This window comes from Elephas maximus, chromosome 13 (genome assembly GCF_024166365.1).
Source record: "Elephas maximus indicus isolate mEleMax1 chromosome 13, mEleMax1 primary haplotype, whole genome shotgun sequence".
Lineage (NCBI taxonomy): Eukaryota > Metazoa > Chordata > Mammalia > Proboscidea > Elephantidae > Elephas > Elephas maximus.
In genome coordinates, this window is record NC_064831.1 from 92,846,437 (window position 1) to 92,865,146 (window position 18,710).

Sequence of the window (18,710 nt, forward strand, 5' to 3'; positions counted from 1 at the left end):
CTCGGTAACTCAATCCCTGAGCAGAGCCAGCACATTTGTTACATGCTTTTCTGCACACCCGATCCGTTTTCCCTGGGAAGGCCGGCCGTGCACAAATGTTTCCCCTTTTCGGTTTCGGTTTCTTAGGCGTGGTGGAGATGTTATCATCATTGGCCTGGAGAAGGAGTCAGGCGCCCAGCGGGGCCGCGTCATTGCCGTGTTGAAGGCCCGAGAACTGAACCCACACGGGTAAGGCGGGGGCATCGGGAACCTGGAGCTCTCCTCCTGGTCCCTGCAGAACGGCCTCTCTGCCTTCTCATTCCCACGACTAAACGTCAGCAGCCACCAGCTGGCCCCTAAGGCAAAGAGAGTATGAGATGGGGCCACCTGGGCAGCTGCTAGGTCTCAGCAAATGCCAGCTGAGTCTGAGCATCCACCACCAGTCATAGGTACCTGTTTCTGGGGTGCTCAGTGCACCTGTGTACCAGGTGCCCCACCTGGAACATGTCTCCAGGGCCCGAGTTTAACTGCAGTTGAAATGCGGATCCAGGTGATTGACTGTCCCTCGTTCCAAATAGGAGAGCCCTTCCCGAGGTGCCCAGACTGCACCAGGCGGGGCTCAGTCTGTACAGCACACCCCACCTGTGCCATCCCCAAGCCTGGGGCTCAGCCCCAGCTCTCTCCCCATCTGCTGGTGGATTCTACCAGGAGAGGTGCCAGACTGCACTGCCGGGGCTGTGCCAGGCCAGGACAGTCTGTCTAGGACACGTATACGAGGCTGGGGAGATGTGTGAGTCTGGGCGACGCATGCCCACGGGCAGCAGTTCCAGGGTCCTCAGCAGCCAGTAGTGTTTACTCCCTACCCGCCAGCTGCTGGGCCACATGCAGTAAGTCTTCCTCATGGAAAGCCCCGCAATGCAGACACGTGTGTCTGTGTGTTTCTCTGCCTGTGTGCATGTATGTGTTTGTGTGCATGTGTCTGTGTGTGCGTGTGTGTGTTGGAGCACTTCCACATGACCCTGGGTCTGTTTCTTCATAGTGTGAATTCTCACCGTGTCTGCTAGTGAATCAGTTGGCTTTTATTTTAGGTGGAACCAAGGGGATTGGAGAAATCCCATGTGGCCATTTCCCCCAGAGCAAGACAATGACAGAGGGAACATACGTGGCAGTTCCACTCTCGCTGCCAGCAAGCAGCTTCCTAAGGGGGTCACTGGGGCCAGTGACCCTTGCCCAGGGTGGGCTTGTAGAAGCAAGATCAGGGTTGACTCCGAGCCCAGCTGAGTCTGTGGGTGGCGACCTGGGGCTGACGTACTCCCTGGTTGCAGGTGGGCACTCAGGAGCAAGTGCTTGGCAGAGCCCAGGTCTGTTGAGCTCACCCTGCCTCCCAGCAATGTCCCTGAATCGTCACCTGGTATTTTTTTCTATTCACTTCCCCACACTGGGTTTTACCAAGAGCCAGGCACATTTGCTATGCCCAGCAAGAGGCCAAGCTGCCTGGCCAAAAAGCCTGCAACCTGGGCCCACCAGCTTTTTGAGACCTTCAAGCCCTCCGCTAATAGCTAGCAAGTGTCCACCACGTAAAGGTCCCTGGTGGCGTGAACAGTTTGCGCTCCACTACTAAATGAAAGGTTTGGCATTTTTGAACCCACCCAGTGGGAAAAAGGCCTACCAATCTGCTTCTGCCAAGATTACGGCAAAGAAAACCCTATAGAGCAGTTCTACCCTGTAACATGTGGTGTCTCCACCAGTCAGAATCAATTTCACAGCAACGGGTTTGGTCTGTTACATCACATGCAAGCTCGAGAGAGCCTGGATCGGGAGGCCAGGCTCTGCCACTGGCTATCACTCATACCATGATGTATAAGGCACCAGGCAAGGACACGTGGGCAGGCGAGGAGGGGTGGACCACGCGAGCTTGCTGGGCTTGGAGGGAGGTGGGCCTCAGGTCCCCGCCGTGGCAACACCTAGGCCAGGGAGGCTGAGGGGGGCTGTCCATTGGGGCCCAGAGGGAAATGGTGGTATACACATGTCATTCACAACATCCATGGCCTCCAAAAAAATGTAAATAGATGATGGCTTTTTGGCAGCAGGTGTGTCTGTTTTAATATGTTGCCCTGCGTTTCCTGAGCACGTGAAGCTTAGCAAGGGAGAATGACATGGGACACAGCGGTAGGGGCCTGAGCTAAAGCAGCAGTTGTCAGGGCCATTTGTCAGCAGGCGGTCAAGAGGTGAGGTTTCTCATGGGCACTGGGTCACAGAGAATGCCCTCTGGTGGTGTCAGAGGCCTGACAGTCCCCATGAGTGTGAAGTGACACCCTTAGCAGGTCTATAGACCTCGTGAGCCTGCAGGCTGACCACAGGGAGGGCGGAACAGACCATGGACGCATCCAAGGTGCCCAGCGGGGCTGCACGGATGCCCCTTCCATGTGCAGCCCACCCCCACATGGTGCAGGGGGGTCCTGGCCCGGCCAGCCCTGCAGATTCACACAGACCCCTTCTCTCTGCAGGGTGCTGGTGGATGCGGCCGTGGTGGCGAAGGACACTGTGGTGTGTGGCTTTGAAAATGAGAACTCAGAGTGGTGCCTGGCTGTCTGGAGGGCCTGGGGTGCCAGGGAGTTCGACATTTTCTACCAGTCCTACGAAGAGCTGGGCCGCCTGGAGAACTACACACGCAAAAGAAGGTAGCTCCTGGGGAAGGCCAGCACGAGGCTGGCTGGCTGGGTGTAGCCTGACCACTCCAGCCAGGCCTGCAGCCCTCAGGGACCAGAAGATGGACTGAGTTCTCCCAAACCGCCTGCTGCTGGGAGCTGCTGGGAAGCTACCAGCCAGGCGGGGGCTCAGGGTGGTCCAGTTCACTAGGGCAGAGTCTGCTGGGCAGCCCTGGCCTCCCCCGCCGCCGCCCCCCCCGACCCCGTTCCTGGCTTTACATCCCAAAGGGGAGAAGGTGGGAACTCGCCAGGGGTGCCACCACAGCCTCCCCCAGCCAGGGGCCTTGGGGAGGCCCTGCTCAGGACTGGGTCACAGCAGAGGGGCGCCCGGCCTTCGTAGCATAGCTGGCCTGCCCGATTTTGTCCCCCAGGTCTGGGATGGAATTACACTAGAGGCCCTCAATCGGGTAGCGTTCAGGGCAGGGCAGGAGGAGGGCCATGGCCCCTGCCCCTTTCCCTCCATGGCCCCAGGGCTCTCAGCATGGTTCACAAGACTCCTATGTCCCCGGGGCCTGGGGGTCTGGCTCGGCAGTCTGAGATCGGATGTCCCTCGCTCCAGAGAGTACTGTGTGGGAAAGCCCCCAATGGACCCTTGGCAGGAGCACTGCCCAACCCGCAGATGAATGCATTCCTTTGACTGACACAGCCAGGAGGCCCAGAGGAGCCGGTGCCGGGGCCCCTCTCGGCTCTTTACATTCTTCTCCAGCCACAAAAGGCACAAGCTCTTTGTATACAAGATAAATGAGAACTCCAGAACGGGCCTGTGTTTATAGCTTTGAAAAATAAACTCGGATGCAGCTGGAACATAAGCTCTGTTTGTTTGCACGTAATAATCTTGTTTATCACTTAAAAAAATCAAGTAATAATCTCAGTGGTTGGGCCGCTGGTGGTGAAATCATGTCGTAGGGGGCTTAGACCAAATTATGCGTTTGGTGAAGATTTACTGCACACATGCACAGCGGAGTGTAAAAAGTGAAGCTGTTAACGGGGACTGCCGTGTATGACAGCAGAGAGTTTTTCTGAATCACACACACGTGCACACATACCCAGACCTTTAGCAGGGTTACCAGTGGATGCTTCTTAACCCAGACAGAGAGGCCCTGGGAGGTGCCAACAATATGTTCAGCTGCTAAATGAAAGGTTGATGGTTCGAGTCCACCCAGTGGCACCTCAGAAGAAAGGTCTGGCAATCTACTTCTGAAAAATTAGCCACTGGAGCACAGTTTATTCCAACACACATGGGGTTGCCATGAGTTGAAGTCGACTCCCTGGCAAATGATAACCTAGAACAGGTGCTTGAAGGTGAGATTGCACTATGGTTCCAGTTGTTGGCACTTTTCTAAGATTAAAATACAAAAATCAAACTTCAGATGTGACTCCATTTATCTGAAAATAAACAGACCCAGTAAAAATGGCATCATGGCCTCTATGCCACCCAAGCCCAATCTTGGTCCCAAGGTCTGAGTACAGACAAAGCCAGAGGAAAGCCCCCAGCACCCATCACCAGGATGGTCCACCACCAGGGCTGTCCGTTCAGGTTGATTAGAAGACAGTGACACTAGAAAAGCCACTGCCACGGCCTGCAGGCTTCCCCGTTCCCATGGGCAGAGACAGACACTGTTGATCACGGGCCTGGGGAAGGTGAGGCCCACCCCTCCTTTACCAGGTCTTGTCCCTCCTTGCCCAGGCCACCTGTGCTCAGGCCACCTGTGGACAGACCACTTTGCCCTCCCTCAGGTCGCCACAATCCAGCTCAAGGGAACTTCATCCCTCGAAGATTAGAATCCATATAGGAACCAGTTAATGAACTTGACATTAGACAAATTAGAGACTCATATGGGGAAGTTACCCAGTGTAAGGTACACCATCCACTGAGAAAACGTATCAGCAGCACAAACAAGAGACCAACAGCTCGTTTATCTGGTACACAAAGAGCTCGTGCCTACTGCAGGTACTGCGCTAAAAAAGGGGCAGGTGGGAAGAGCGAAGGCAACAGCACGGGAAGAATCGGCACGAATCCTATTGCCGTGTAAAAGTGGACCCAGGCTTCACCTTCTCACTTCTCCATTCCTGGTTGCCAGCCACGTCCGTGGCACTTCCTTACTCTGTCCGTAGCCACCTAGAGTCAGGTGGAAACACCCCTGGCCACTCAGGTCCAGGTCATTGCGGACCAGCTATGGGCTCAGGAGTCTGTGCAGCTCCCTGCACTTGAGACCAACCAGCCTCTCTCTCTCTCTCTCTCTCTCTCTCCCCCTCTCTCTCTCTCTCTCTCTCTCTCTCTCTCTGGCCCCCTGGGACTAGGTCACAAGCTTCATCAAGCACCCGTGCAGCCTTTCTCTGTCAGCCAACCACCCAGAGCTGGGTCTACGCACATCGACTCCATCCTGCCAGCCCCTGCTGGCTCATTGCCCCTGTGGGTTGGTTAATTCCCTATAACAACTCTCAAAAAACACAGAGACTATTAGCTGTACTACAGTTACCCATTGATTATAACCAGAAAGGACACAAGCAGAGACGCATCAGGCCAGGTCTGCACTCTCTCCTGGGCATAGATGAGAGAGGTCCAGGGACCCCCAAAGAGAGGCCATGATCCAGGGTCCCTTAGTCGCTGGGGTCTCAATGAATATGCATTACTGGGGCCTTCATGCAGAGTTACGATCAATCCATTCGATGAATATGCATGATCAACTGCATCGTGACCCTCCCTTCCTGAGGTCCTTTGCCAGGGTACCAAAAACCAAACCAAACCCACTGCCATCAAGCTGATTCCGACTCATAGTGACGCTATAGGACAGAGTAGAACTGCCCCGTAGAGTAGGGCCTACATAAACCAAAAAACCAAACCCATTGCCATGGAGTCCATTCCGACTCATGGTGAGCCTATGGGAGCCCCTATTTATTTACACATGTTTAAGTGCAGCCTGGAAACCCTAGTGGCATAGTGGTTGAGAGCTATGGCTGCTAACCAAAAGGTCAGCAGTTTGAAACTCTATGGGGCAGTTCTACTCTATCCTGTAGGGTCACTATGAGTTGGAATCAGATCGACAACAGCTGGTTAAGTGTAGCCTGGGTATTTTAGAAAAACAAAAAGCACCTTAATTCCCCAGGCTGTTGTAAACCAGAGACACAAGGCCAAATTTAATTATTTGTCCCAAACTCACCAATAAGAAAGAGGAAACCCAGTAGGAAAACAGGTAAAGGACAGGGATGGGCAATTTAACTGCAAAAACACACAGGCCCATAAACATCAACACCCAACAGTTAGGAAGACAGCAATAAAATGTTTTCTAGCCTCACGTCGGCGAAGATTTAACAGTCAGCAAGTATTTCTTGAGCATCTACTAGGTGCCAGGCACTGTTCTAGTCTCTGGGACACAGTGCCAATCAAACATACAAGAATCTCTGCTTTTAGGAGCTCACTTCTAGTGGGTGGAGATGACAGCAAACACAGAAACCACTGAGATAATAACAGAGCTAGAAAGGCCATAAAATCAGGAAGTTGGTGGCTAATGACTGCGGGGCTAAATGTAAGGAAGTCTGAGGAAGGCCTGCAGGCACAGGAGCACTGAGGCCTGGGTGGTGAAAAGGAGATATTTGCATGGAGGGCTGAGGGAAGGGCAAAGGCCCCGCGGTGGGACCGAGTCTGTTGTGTGGGGCACAGGCAAAAGGCTGGGGTGGCTGGAGCCTTGTGAAGAAGGGGAGAGCGGGGCCAGCCACACGCAGCAGGATAGGCATGGTCTCAGTGAAGCTACTGGCAGTTTTAAGCAGGGGTAGTAGATGGTCTAGGTCCCTGAGTGGTGAAAACATTTCGATCTGGACTACTACCCTAAAGGTTGTTGATTGAAACCCACCCACTGAGCCACAGAAGAAATGCCTGGCCATCTAGTTCTACTCAGTAACACATGGAGTTGTCCATCTGCTTCCGTAAAGATTACAGCCAAGAAAACACTCTGAAGCAGTTCTACTCGGTAACACATGGAGTTGTCATGAGTTGGAATCAACTCAAGAGCCAGGGTTTTTGTGCTTGTTTGTTTGTTTGTAATTAAAAAAATATATATATATATAAGCTAATTGTCTAAAAGTCACTTGAACTGGAGTGTAAAATGGTGCAGCCACTCTGGAAAACAGTGTGGTAGTTCCTCAAAAAGTTACACATAGAATTATCCTGGGACCCTGCAATTCCACTCCTCGGCCTGTGCCCAGAAAACTTGACACCAGGAACTTGAACAGATACTTGTTTGCCATGTTCATTGTAGCACTATTCCTAATGGCCAAAAGGTAGAAACACGAGTGTGGGTCAGCAGATGTATGGTCAACAAAACCTGGTGCTGTATGCTTGTTGTTGTTAGCTGTCGTCGAGTGGACCCCCAACTCGTGGCAACCCCATGCATTACAGAGTAGAGCTGCTCCATGGAGTTTTCTTGGCTGTAATGCAACCCAATAGTACCCAGCCATAAAGAGAAATGAAGTCCTAATACATGCCACAATATGGATGAACCTTGAAAGCATATATTGAGTGAAATAAGCCAGTCGCAAAAGGACTAGTACTGTAGGACCACACTTACATGAAATATCTAGAATAAACAAGTGCTTAGAGACCAAGGTCTATTAGTGGTCACCAGAGGCTGGGGAGAGGGGCACATGGGAGGGGTTGTTTAAGGAGCATCGAGTTTCTGTTTGGGGGGATAAAAACCATTGGGTAATGAAAATGGATAGTGGTGATGGCCGCACAGCAGGGTGAATGTAATTAACGTCACTGAATTGTACACTTAAAAATGGTCAGAATGGCAAATTTTTGTTATATATATATTTTTTACCACAATAAAATTTATTTTAAAAAAATTAACTTGCTTAAAAAATAGGTGGAGTGAAAGAATTTCAAAAATTAAACCTCACTTGGTCAGCTGAGTGGAGGATGGACGAAGTGAGCAGTGGTGCGTTGGCTGCGGGAGGTGAGGGGACCGAAGCGCTGAAGCTGACCTGCCCCAGGGGCTGGTGCTGGTACCGGGTCCATAGCTGAGGGGCTGTAGGGAGACGGGAGAGAATGAAGGGTTCTGTTGGCGACGCTCAGTTTGATAAGCCACTCACCACCCAGGGCGGAAGGGAAGAGAGTCTATGTTGGGGCCTCCCCTCAGCGAGCATTTTCGTGTTATCTATCAAAATTTCAAATGCACACACCCTTAGACCTAGTGATTGCACTTTCAGGATTGATCCTGAAATACTCGCAAAAGGGCCCAATGAGAGAGGACGGGGCTGCTTCCTGCAGCGAGGCTCACAATGGTCAGTCAGTACGGGAAGCAACGGAGGCCGCTATCGGGGGCCGCTATCGGGGGCGGAAGTCATAAAATTCTTGTGCATTTCTGGAGATTCTCTTCGGCCCTGCCAAAGCAGGGGGCAGTGCTAACTGTGCTGATCTGGAATGTTCTCTGAGACAGAATAAATGCATTGTTTTCTTTTTAAAGCAACTTAGAGCGTGGTGTGTATGGAGATAAATGGCTGTACCACATGCTGTGTGCACATGGAAAATACCCAGAAGGCCACCCAAGAGTCTGGTAGACCTGGGTTGCCGCTGGGGAGGATAATTGAGGGCCAGAATAGAGAGGCGGGCCCTTTATTTTTCACTTGATGCCTTTCTTTCCATACGGGAGTGCAGGCTATGGAATGCCTTTGCCCCCGTACTGCCAGCAAGGGGCCCTGAGGTCTCTGGAAATGACACTGAGTCCCCTCTGTCCTCACTCCCAGACAAGGTAGGTGGGGGCCTTTCCCCCGCGGGCACCTGGCTCCCATAAGGGTATCACATCCCAAGGGTGGGGCCAATTCCCCAACAACCCTTTCATGCCCATCTGACCCTGTGGTCATTGCTGAACCAGACTCAACTTGGCTGCCTTTGGGGTGCAGGCAGAGAGACCCAGTGTAAGGTGGACCTGCAGAGCTGGGGTGGTGCAAGAGCCTGGTCCTGGTTCACTCTCCCTGGGTTGGGAGGACGTGCCACCCAGCTGCAGGGTCCAGGCCCCCTGCTCCCCAGCAGCCAGCATGGAAGGCAGTGGCTTTTCTGATGACTGGTCACCCGGAGGGCCACCTCCACTGCCCTCCAGGCTGCCTGCTTGCTCCAAGGTGCTAGGTCCCTGCTGGGGAGGTGGCCTGGGACAGGGTCTGGCCAGGGACACGATTGGGTAGGGCTTCAGGGAAGCACCATCAAAGGGGGCTGACTCAGCAGGGAAGTCCTTGGCCTGACCCTGTTCCGCCCTCTTCCTCAGGGTCACGAATGTGAGCCACACACCACCCTCCCACCCACCGCCCCACCACCACCCCATAGACCAGGGAGCTGCTGGGACTGTGCTGGCCTGAGAGCCTCCACACAGGCCTGCTGCCACCCTGCAGTTGCTCATGACATCACAGAAAAGGAAGCCTAGTTCTTATTTAAGCCAGTAGTTAGCAGGCCTCTATTACTAGCAGGCAGGTGCCGTTTCTAAGTGCTCAGGTGCACTTTGCATTAGCAACACCAGAGCACCGAGCATTAACTACCACCGTTCTCGAGCTGGCCAGCATAAACTTCTGGCTCACAGATTTCTGGTTCAAGTTCGGGCAGAGGGGCCTGCTGCAACAATGGCCTTGAACGTCAGCCCCCAGTGTGCCCCTGGGCTTCATGCGGACCGTGAGAGCTGAGCGTGGAGTGGCCATAGTTCTTCTCCTGGAGCATCAAGTAGCTGTTTCACACCAAAGCACAGTTACGGAGGGGCACGGCGCTCCTCCTGCCACCGCCGCCGAAGGCCAACACTTAGCATGTGCTGGCTTTGACGTCCTGCAAGTTTACACCTTAGACCTGGGCAAGCAGCCTTGCCTGTGTGGGCCTTGGTTTCTCACTCTTGCAACGGTGATGACGATTCTTACCCCATCGGTGTTAATGTGTGACGCTGGTGGCTCAGTGGTAGAGTTCTTGTCTTCTGTGTGGGAGACCTGGATTCGATTCCCAGCCAACGCACCTCAAGCACAGCCACCACCTGTCTATCGGTGGAGGCTCGCATGTCACTATGATGCTGAACAGGCTTCAGCAAAGCTTTCAGACTAAGACTAGGAAGAAGGGCCTGGTGACCTACTTCCAAAAATCAGTCAACAAAAACCCTGATCACAAAGGTCTGATCAGCAGCCAATCACAGGGATGGCACAGGACCAGGCAGCATTTTGTTCTGTTGTACATGGGGGCCCCGGAGTTGGGGGCTGATGCAAAGACAGCTAACAACAACAACAGCAGCATGAGAGTAAGAACCGAGAGAAATCATGTGCGAAAGCCCCCACCCAGTCCCCAACCAGGGCCAGGACCCCCTGCCTGCACTCCAGCCGTGGGCACCCCCACCCCAGGACGGGTGTGAGGGGCAAGCAGAGGGTCCTCTCTGAGAATCAGAGTTGTCACAGATGGCTTGGCTCCTATGACATATTCCAGCTTATAAAATAAATCTCCCCTCTGTTTTCCTGAAATATCAGGAAAACTTTTACTGATACCATTACTTGAGAACTGAGTTAAGGTGTGGCACACATAGCTGCAAATGAAAACCTAATCTGTTAGAGTGAGATGATAGGAGTATTTAAGAATCCCATTTTGGAACATGGTCTGTGTGGGTTCAAAATACTGGCAGTTCAAACGCACCCAGCAGTGCCATGGAAAAAAGGCCTGGCAATCTGCTTCTGTAAAGATTACAGCCAAGAAAACCTTATGGAGCAATTCTACCCTGTAACACAGTGAGTCTCCATGCGTCAGGATCGACACAACGGGAACAGGTTTGGCTTTGATTTTTTGGGGGACATAGGTTTTAAGAAATGAAGTAGGAATAAGGATCAATATACAAATAAAGTCTCTGCTTTGCCAGTTGTGGTATATGCTTATCCATTCGCCTTTGGTGGGCCCTTAGGTTGTTTCAATCTTTTTGCTATCGTGGATAATGCTGCGGTGAACATGGGCCTGCATCTCTCTGTCCATTCACGTGACGACTCTTATTTCTCTAGGATCTATTCGTAGGAGTGAAATGGCTGAATCATACGCTGTTCCTGTTTTTAGCTTTTTAAGGGGGTGCCATTTCATTTTCCATAGTGATTGTGCCATTTTACATTCCCACCAGCATAAGAATTCTAATTTCCCCACAACCTATCCAACATTTGTTATTTTCTGTTTTAATTATTATTGTTATTTGTGCCGGTAATGTTGGGGTGAGATGGAATCTTATTGTAGTTTTGATTTGCATTTCTCTAATGGCTGATGATCGTGAGCATTTCCTCATGTACCTGTTAGCCGCCTGAATGTCTTCTTTAGTGATGTGCTGGATCATATCCTTTGCCCACTGTTTAAGTGGATTGTCTTTTTGTTGTTGAGGTGTTGAAGTATTCTATAGATTTTAGAGATGAGACCGTTGTCAGATATGTCATAGCCAGAAGTTTTTTCCCGGTCCGTAGGTTCTCTTTTTACTCTTTTGGTGAAGTCTTTTGATGAGCACAAGTGTTTAATTTTTAGGTGCTCCAGGTTATCTGGTTTATCTTCTGGTGTTTGTGCATTGTTAGTTATGGTCTGTATTGTATCTATGCCATGTATCAGGGCTCTAGCATTCTCCATATTTTTTCTTCCATGGTCTTTATCATTTTAGGTTTTACATTTAGGTCTTTGGCCCATTTGACGTAGTTTTTGTGTGTGGTGTGAGGTATGGCTCCTGTTTCATTTTTTTGCAGATGGACGTCCAGTTTTGCCAGCACCGTTTGTGAAACAAGACTGTCTTTTCCGCATTAGATGGACTTTGATCCTTTGTCAAAGATCAGCTGACCATAAGTGGATGGATTTACATCTGGGTTCTCGATTGTGTTCTGTTGGTCTATGTGTCTGTCATTGTACCACTACCAGGCTGTTTTGACCACCATGGCTGTGTAGTAGGTTCTGAGATCAGGTAGTATGAGGCCTCCTACTTTGTTCTTCAAAAATGCTTTGCTTGTCCACGACCTCTTTCCGTATAAAGCTGGTGATTAGTTTTTCCATCTTGTTAAAGAATGCTGTTGGCATTGGATTGGGATTGCATTGTATCTATAGATCACTTTGGGTAGAATTCACATTTTTCATAGTGTTGAGTCTTATTATCCATGAGCATGATGTGTTTTTCCATTTATGTAGGTCTCTTTTAGTTTCTTGCAGTAGTGTTTTATAGTTTTCTTTGTATAGGCCTTTTACCAAGGCTGTAATCTTTATGGAAACAGATTACCACATCTTCCTCCTGTGGAACAACTGGTGGGTTCGAACCACTGACCTTTTGATTAGCAGCTGAGCACTTAACCACTTTACCACCAGGGATTCGTTTTTAATGACTAACCCAAAAAAACCAAACCCCTCTGCCATCAAGTCAATGCTGACTCATAGCGACCATTTAGAACACGGTAGAACTTCCCTATAGGGTTTCCAAGGGTGCAATCTTTTTTTTTTTTTTTTTTTTTTGGCTTTAAAAAACAAATTTGATTTTAGAACCTGTTATACTGCCACAGTAGTCAAAACAGTCTGGTACTGGTACAACAACAGATACATGGACCAATGGAACAGAATTGAGAATCCAGACATAAATCCATCCACATATGAGCAGTTATATTTGACAAAGGCCCCAAAACAGTTAAAAGAGGAAAAGACAGTCTTTTTAGCAAATGGTGCTGGCATAACTGGATATTCATCTGCAAAAAAAGTGAAACAAGACCCATTTCTCACTTCATGCACAAAAACAAGCCCAAAATGGATCAAAGACCTAAATATAAAATCTAAAACAATAAAGATCATGGAAGAAAAAATAGGGACAACGTTAGGAGCTCTAATACATGGCATAAACAGTATACAAAACATTACTGACAATGCAGAAGAGAAACTAGATGAGTGGGAGCTCCTAAAAATCAAACACTTGCCCATCCAAAGACTTCACCAAAAGAGTAAAAAGACTACCTACAGACTGGGAAAAAGTTCTTAGCTATGACATTTCCAATCAGCACCCGATCTCTAAAATCTACATGGTACTGCAAAAACTCAACTACAAAAAGACAAATAACCCAATTAAAAAATGGGCAAAAGATATGAACAGATACTTCACTAAAGAAGACATTCAGGCGGCTAACAGGTACATGAGGAAATGCTCACGATCATTAGCCATTAGAGAAATGCAAATCAAAACTACAAGGAAATTTCATCTCACTCCAACAAGGCTGGCATTAATCCAAAAAACACAAAATAATAAATGTTGGAGAGACTGTGGAGAGATTGGAACATTTACACACTGCTGGTGGGAATGTAAAATGGTACACTTTGGAAATCGATTTGGTGCTTCCTTAAAAAGATAGAACTACCATGCAATCCAGCAATCCCACTCCTTGGAATATATCCTAGAGAAATAAGAGCCTTTACATGAACAGGTACATGCACACCCATGTTCATTGCAGCACTGTTTACAATAGCAAAAAGATGGAAGCAACCAAGGTGCCCATCAACTGATGAATGGATTAATAAATTATGGTATATTCACGCAATGGAACGCTACACATCGATAAAGAACAGTGATAAATCTGTGAAACATTTCATAACATGGAGGAATCTGGAAGGCATTATGCTGAGTGAAATTAGTCAGTTGCAAAAGGACAAATATTATATAAGACTACTATTATAAGAACTCAAGAAATAGTTTAAACAGAAGAAAATATTCTTGGATGGTTACAAGATGGGGGAGGGAGGGACGGCGGGAGAGGGGTATTCACTAATTAGGTAGTAGATAAGAACTACTTTAGGTGAAGAGAAAGACAACACACAATACAGGCGAGGTCAGTACAACTGGACTAAACCAAAAGCAAGGAAGTTTCCAGAATAAACTGAATGCTTAGAAGGCCAGTGTAGCAGGGGCAGGAGTTTGGGGACCATGGTTTCAGGGGACATCTAAGTCAATTGGCATAATAAAATCTATTAAGAAAAAAAAAGGTAGCAAGCACGGCGGGGGGGGGGATCTGACTACCACTAAGAAAGAAGAGCCAGGAGCGGAATGTATCCTTTCCTATCCTTTCTATCCCAGGGTCCCTGTGCTGAGAACCCCCTAGACCCGGGGGAAGAATGATGCCAAGACACGTGGAGATCTCCAAGGAATGCCAGATGTTGAAAGGAAACAAGGACCTTCCCCCGGAGCCAACGGAGAAAGAAAGCCTTCTAGAGCTGGTACCCTGAATTCAGACTTCTAGCCTCCTAAACTTTGAGAGAATAAATTTCTGTTTGTTAAAGCGAAAAAGAAAAATTGTTTTGTCACAGTTCAGAAGGCTAGAAGTCCAAGTTCAGGGCACTGACTCTAGGGGACGGCTGTCTCTGTTGGCTCGGGAGGAAGATCCTTGTCTCTTCTAGCATTCCTTGGCTTCTTGGCAATCTTCACATGGCATCTGTCTTCTTGCGCTTGTGCTTCTTGTCTCTGTATATAGGCTGCTCTTTTTTTTTTAATTGTGCTTTAAGTGAAAGTTTACAGTTCAAGTTAGTTTCTCATACAAAAATTTATACACGTATTGTTATATGACCCTAGTTGCTCTCCCCATAATATGACAGCACACTCTTCCTTTCCACCCCAGGCTTCCCACGTCCATTCAACCAACTCCTGTCCCTTTCTGCCTTCTCATCTCACCTCCGGACAGGAGCTGCCCATTTAGTCTCATGTATCTACTTGAACTAAGAAGCACATTCTTCACGAGTATCATTTTATGTCTTACAGCCCAGTCTATTCTTTGAAGAGTTGGCTTTGGGAATGATGTCAGTTCTGGTTGAACAGAGAGTCTGAGGGCCATGTCTTCTGGGGTTCCTCCAGTATCAGTCAGACCATTAAGTCTGGTCTTTTTACTAGAATTTGAGTACTGCACCCCATTTTTCTCCAGCTCCATCAGGGACTCTGTTGTGTTCCTTGTCAGGGTGGTCATTGGTGGTAGCCGGGCACCATCTAGTTCTACTGGTCTCAGGCTGATGGAGTCTCTGATTTATGTGGCCGTTTCTGTCTCTTGGGCCAATATTTTCCAAGGCTATAATCTTTATAGTGTCTGTATGAGTTGGAATCGACTCAATGGCAACAGACTTTAGGCTTGGCTTGGGCAATCTTTATGGAAGCCAACTGCCACATCTTTCTCCCATGGAACGGCTGGTAGGTTCAAACCGTTGACCTTTCAGTTAGCAGCCAAGCACTTCACCACTGTGTCATTGGGGCTCCTTTTTTAATGGCTAAAGAGGAGTATTAATATAAATGAGTATTCATTCCTTCCAGTAAATGTGCAGTGTTAGCCTTACATAAGCTTCTTGTTTTGTTTTGTTTTGTTTTAAATCTGTGTATGAAGGAAAACATGAGCACAGAGAAATAGTATTGGAAGAAGTAGGAACTGTTGTTTCGATGGCCTCCCTCAATGGCCATGTAGAAGGAGGGCCAAGCAGCATGAGGACGGCAGACGCCAGAGCAACCAACTGCCCTGAGAAGAGGCCCCCACACAGACTCACACCCTCCTCTGCCTGCAAAAGGAAGCTTGGGTTGCTCCCCTCTGCCCCCCAAGAAGGTACTAACAAGAGGTGCTTTTCATGATGCCAGCAGATCAGCTCAGGAAGGTGAAAACCAAAAGTGAAAGAATCCATTACTTTGGGGGCAGACATCAGATTGAAAAAACAACTCAAACTTTCATTAAAAAGTTTGAGCTTAAAATGTCCTATTGCTGCAGTCCGTGAGCTTCTCACGTAGTAAGTACACTTGGCCTGATGCCTGAGGCCAGTCCAGCCACCTCCAGGAGCAGCCAGGACCCCCCATGGGAACCATCCTGATCCATACTCCCAGCCCTTATCCACTTGGAGTCTGAGGTCGCTGGGGTCTGGGCAGGCCATTGTAACCGATGAAGGTTCAGGAACCCTGGAAAGAACTATGTACACAGGATAAAGAAGAAATGTGAACCCAAGGTTTTAGCCTTGAGTGAAGCACTCAGCTGTGTAACCAACGTGGCCCTTTATGTGTTCTGTTTCTTAGGTGTCCCAAGTGTGGAAGATCACTTTAGACTTTGATTTTGTCTGTAAGTGGTATTCAATAAAAGTTTAAATCAGTGCTTCATTAGGAAAATTGTCAAAACTCGGGTTGTTACGTGTTATTTGTATAAGCAGTGTGTTGGTATTTAGAGTTGTGTTGATTGTTTCTTGAGCTAATAAAGCGGGCACCACACAGGAGCCAGGCAGTAATGCGGGAGCCCAACAGCGGCCCCACAAATCTCTGACCTAACTGAAGGTGGGGGCCAGGGTGATGGAGACACTCAGGCTTGCTGGCTTAAAGGGCTGCATCGTTCCCATCTCTCTGACCCAGGGGAGGCCAGGAAGACCCACTGGAGGATGGCACCCTATTCCTACTTTTCCAAAGGACACATCCACCCACTCCAGGCTAGAGCATCCCTCCCATCCCGTTCCCAGTTTTCAACTCATCCAGAAGCCCAGAGGACAGAGGCAGGGTCTGAGTACCTGGGAGAAAACAGCACAGGGGCCTTACAGGCACACCTGTGTGATTCTGCAAAGGCAAACATTTCGGGGAGAGGGGGACATAACCGATCACACTCAGGAGGCCAGGGGCAACTCGACCCCATCCCACAGGCCAGGCAACAAAAGGCCCCCTTCTCTCCCCCAGGGGCAGCAGAGTGGAGACCCCCTTGAAGCCCACCGTCGGCACCCGTGTGGTTGTGATCTTTCACCCTGGGGGTCTTGTGATTTTCTGGGGCTGTTGGGGGGAATTCTGACATCTATAATTCAGAAACTGCCCTCCAGTAACCCTAGCTTCCCCTCCCCACCCCTAAACCCCATTCCCAGGCTGAGAAAGAGGGGCACGGGAGGGGGAGCATCGGGGGAGGGAAGGGTTACTTCACCACTAGGACTGTCAGAGGGCAGCTGCCCGAACTCCATATGGCAGACGTGTCCAGAGCCACTACTGGGAATTATTTATACCTCTCCTTGTACCAAAGGCTATAGTGGCTTCCGTTGCCTGTTGCTGTTGGGTCAGCTACCTGGTGGCCCCTTGTACAACAGAACAAAACATTGCCCAGCCCTGTACTATCTTTGTGATCGCTGACATGTCCCCATTGTTTCAGCCACTGTGTATTTTGAGTGCCTTCCAACCTAGGGAGCTCATCTTCCAGCACTATATGAGACAGTATTCTGCTCTGATCCAAAGGGTCTTCATTGGCTGATTTTCAGAAGAAGATTGCCAGACCTTTCTTCTGGAAACACTGCTGAAACTTGTCCACCATGGATGACCATAAACCAAAAAAAAACCCAGTGCTGTCGAGTCAATTCCGATTCATAGCAACCCTATAGGACAGAGTAGAACTGCCCCATAGAGTTCCCAAGGAGCGCCTGGCGGATTTGAACTGCTAACCCTTTGGTTAGCAGCCATAGCACTTAACCACTACGCCACCAGGGCTTCCTGGATGACCATACTAGATTTTGAAATACCAGTAGGATAGCTTCCAACATCATAGCAACACACAAGCCACCACAGTATGACAAACTGACAGACAGGTGGTAGATGGTGGCTTCTACAGGGGCATAAACCTAGCCAGCGAGCATGACCACAACCAGGTGGATACAGAGGTGTAACTAAGGTATGGCAGGTAGATACATGCCCTGGGTGCCACTTGAGGAGGGGGCACTAATGAGCGGTTTCTATGGGCCGTCGCAGTTCCATCGCTAGCATTAAGAGATCATTCAGCAACTGTAAACTAATTGCCAAAGGTGCTATTTTCTGTAGCTAGGCCCCTGGGTGGATGCTGTAATAAAAAGATTTAAAGGCACTCGTGATATACTAAGTGAAATAAGGAGGCCTCGAGACTGTCTTACCTATATGATTCATGTTTATAAAAACCATTTGTAGTATTTCATAAACAAAGAGACGAAAAGATGGGAAGGACATAGACTAAAATACAGTTAGGTCTGGCCGATGGGCTACCATTGATTTTCATTCTCTTTCTTTCGTCTTGTGTATATACAGAATCTCTTTTGCAGTAAGAAAAGCATCAAAGTTATAAAAATATGCTTTTTTAATTGTTATAAAATGACTACTGGAGCTAAAAGTTCACGTCCTGGTTGTGATTGGTCCCCTGGGACTTTGAACATCCGAGCCGCCAAAGTCACAAAAGTACCTTTGTCAGTTACCTGACCCCAGAACCCGGAAACCGCCCATTAGTCAGGAACCACACGCACAGTAATCTTTTTGCTTCCCCAGGCTGGGTGGGAATATCTTACTTCCCCTGGGGAGGAGGGGCGTGGGAGACATCCTGTGATGTAGAGACGCCCTCCCAGTTGACACAGCAGAAAACCCTGGAGCTGACTCTCTGCCCTCGACCAGGGCTGTGGCCGTCCCATCAAATCGCGGCATAGGAGGAACCCCGCCAGCACAGTGGCACAGGTTCCAGGCCTCGGAAGAACCTACCACACCCAGCGGCACTGGAATCGCTAGAGAAAGAGTCACACAACCTCCAAACCCATGTCCAGGAGCCAAGTTTCTGACAGCAGGAAAGGCTGGGTGTCACAAGTGCCTACACCCTGGCAAGTCTGGAGCATGGCCGTCTAGCAATGCCAGCCAAACAGACCACCGTGGGTAGGAATGGGCATGCTGGTCATTTGGGGGCTGGCCCTGGCCCCCCAGCTGCATCGTTGTTGCCATGGAAAGGTACATTTGGGCTCATTCCCCTCTGGAATTCACCACCCCCTCTGCATTACAAATAACTAAGGAGCAGAGCCAGGATGTGCATAGCCACCGTTTCTCGGGTCTGTTACATCAGGATCACCTAGGCCTCTGACTCCTTCCCAACTGTGCACTCTTAGGAGGCCCTGGTTAAGTTCTGGTGGCCCAATCCATTTTGCCAGTTTTGCTGCCTGAGCTTAAGACTGTCATCAAAGTCCCCTGTCCACCCCTGTCCACACGTTCCCTTCCCGCCTCTGTTTCTCGGTCTCCTTTGGTCCAGACACATGGTCCCTGGCAGTCCTGG

At 49.3% G+C, this 18,710-nt stretch overlaps 1 protein-coding gene across 3 annotated transcripts in view; it reads left to right on the top strand.

Moving 5' to 3' along the window:
* Positions 1-7,504, top strand: part of LRRK1 (leucine rich repeat kinase 1) — a 165,229-nt gene extending 157,725 nt beyond the window's left edge. For all 3 annotated transcript variants that reach the window (XM_049905203.1, XM_049905205.1, XM_049905204.1), the window contains 2 exons: positions 127-228; positions 2,487-7,504. In XM_049905203.1, coding sequence (XP_049761160.1) covers positions 127-228; positions 2,487-2,664 — 280 coding nt within the window. In that variant the 3' untranslated portion in view covers positions 2,665-7,504. The remainder of the gene's footprint in view (positions 1-126; positions 229-2,486) is intronic.
* Positions 7,505-18,710: the final 11,206 nt, after the last annotated feature.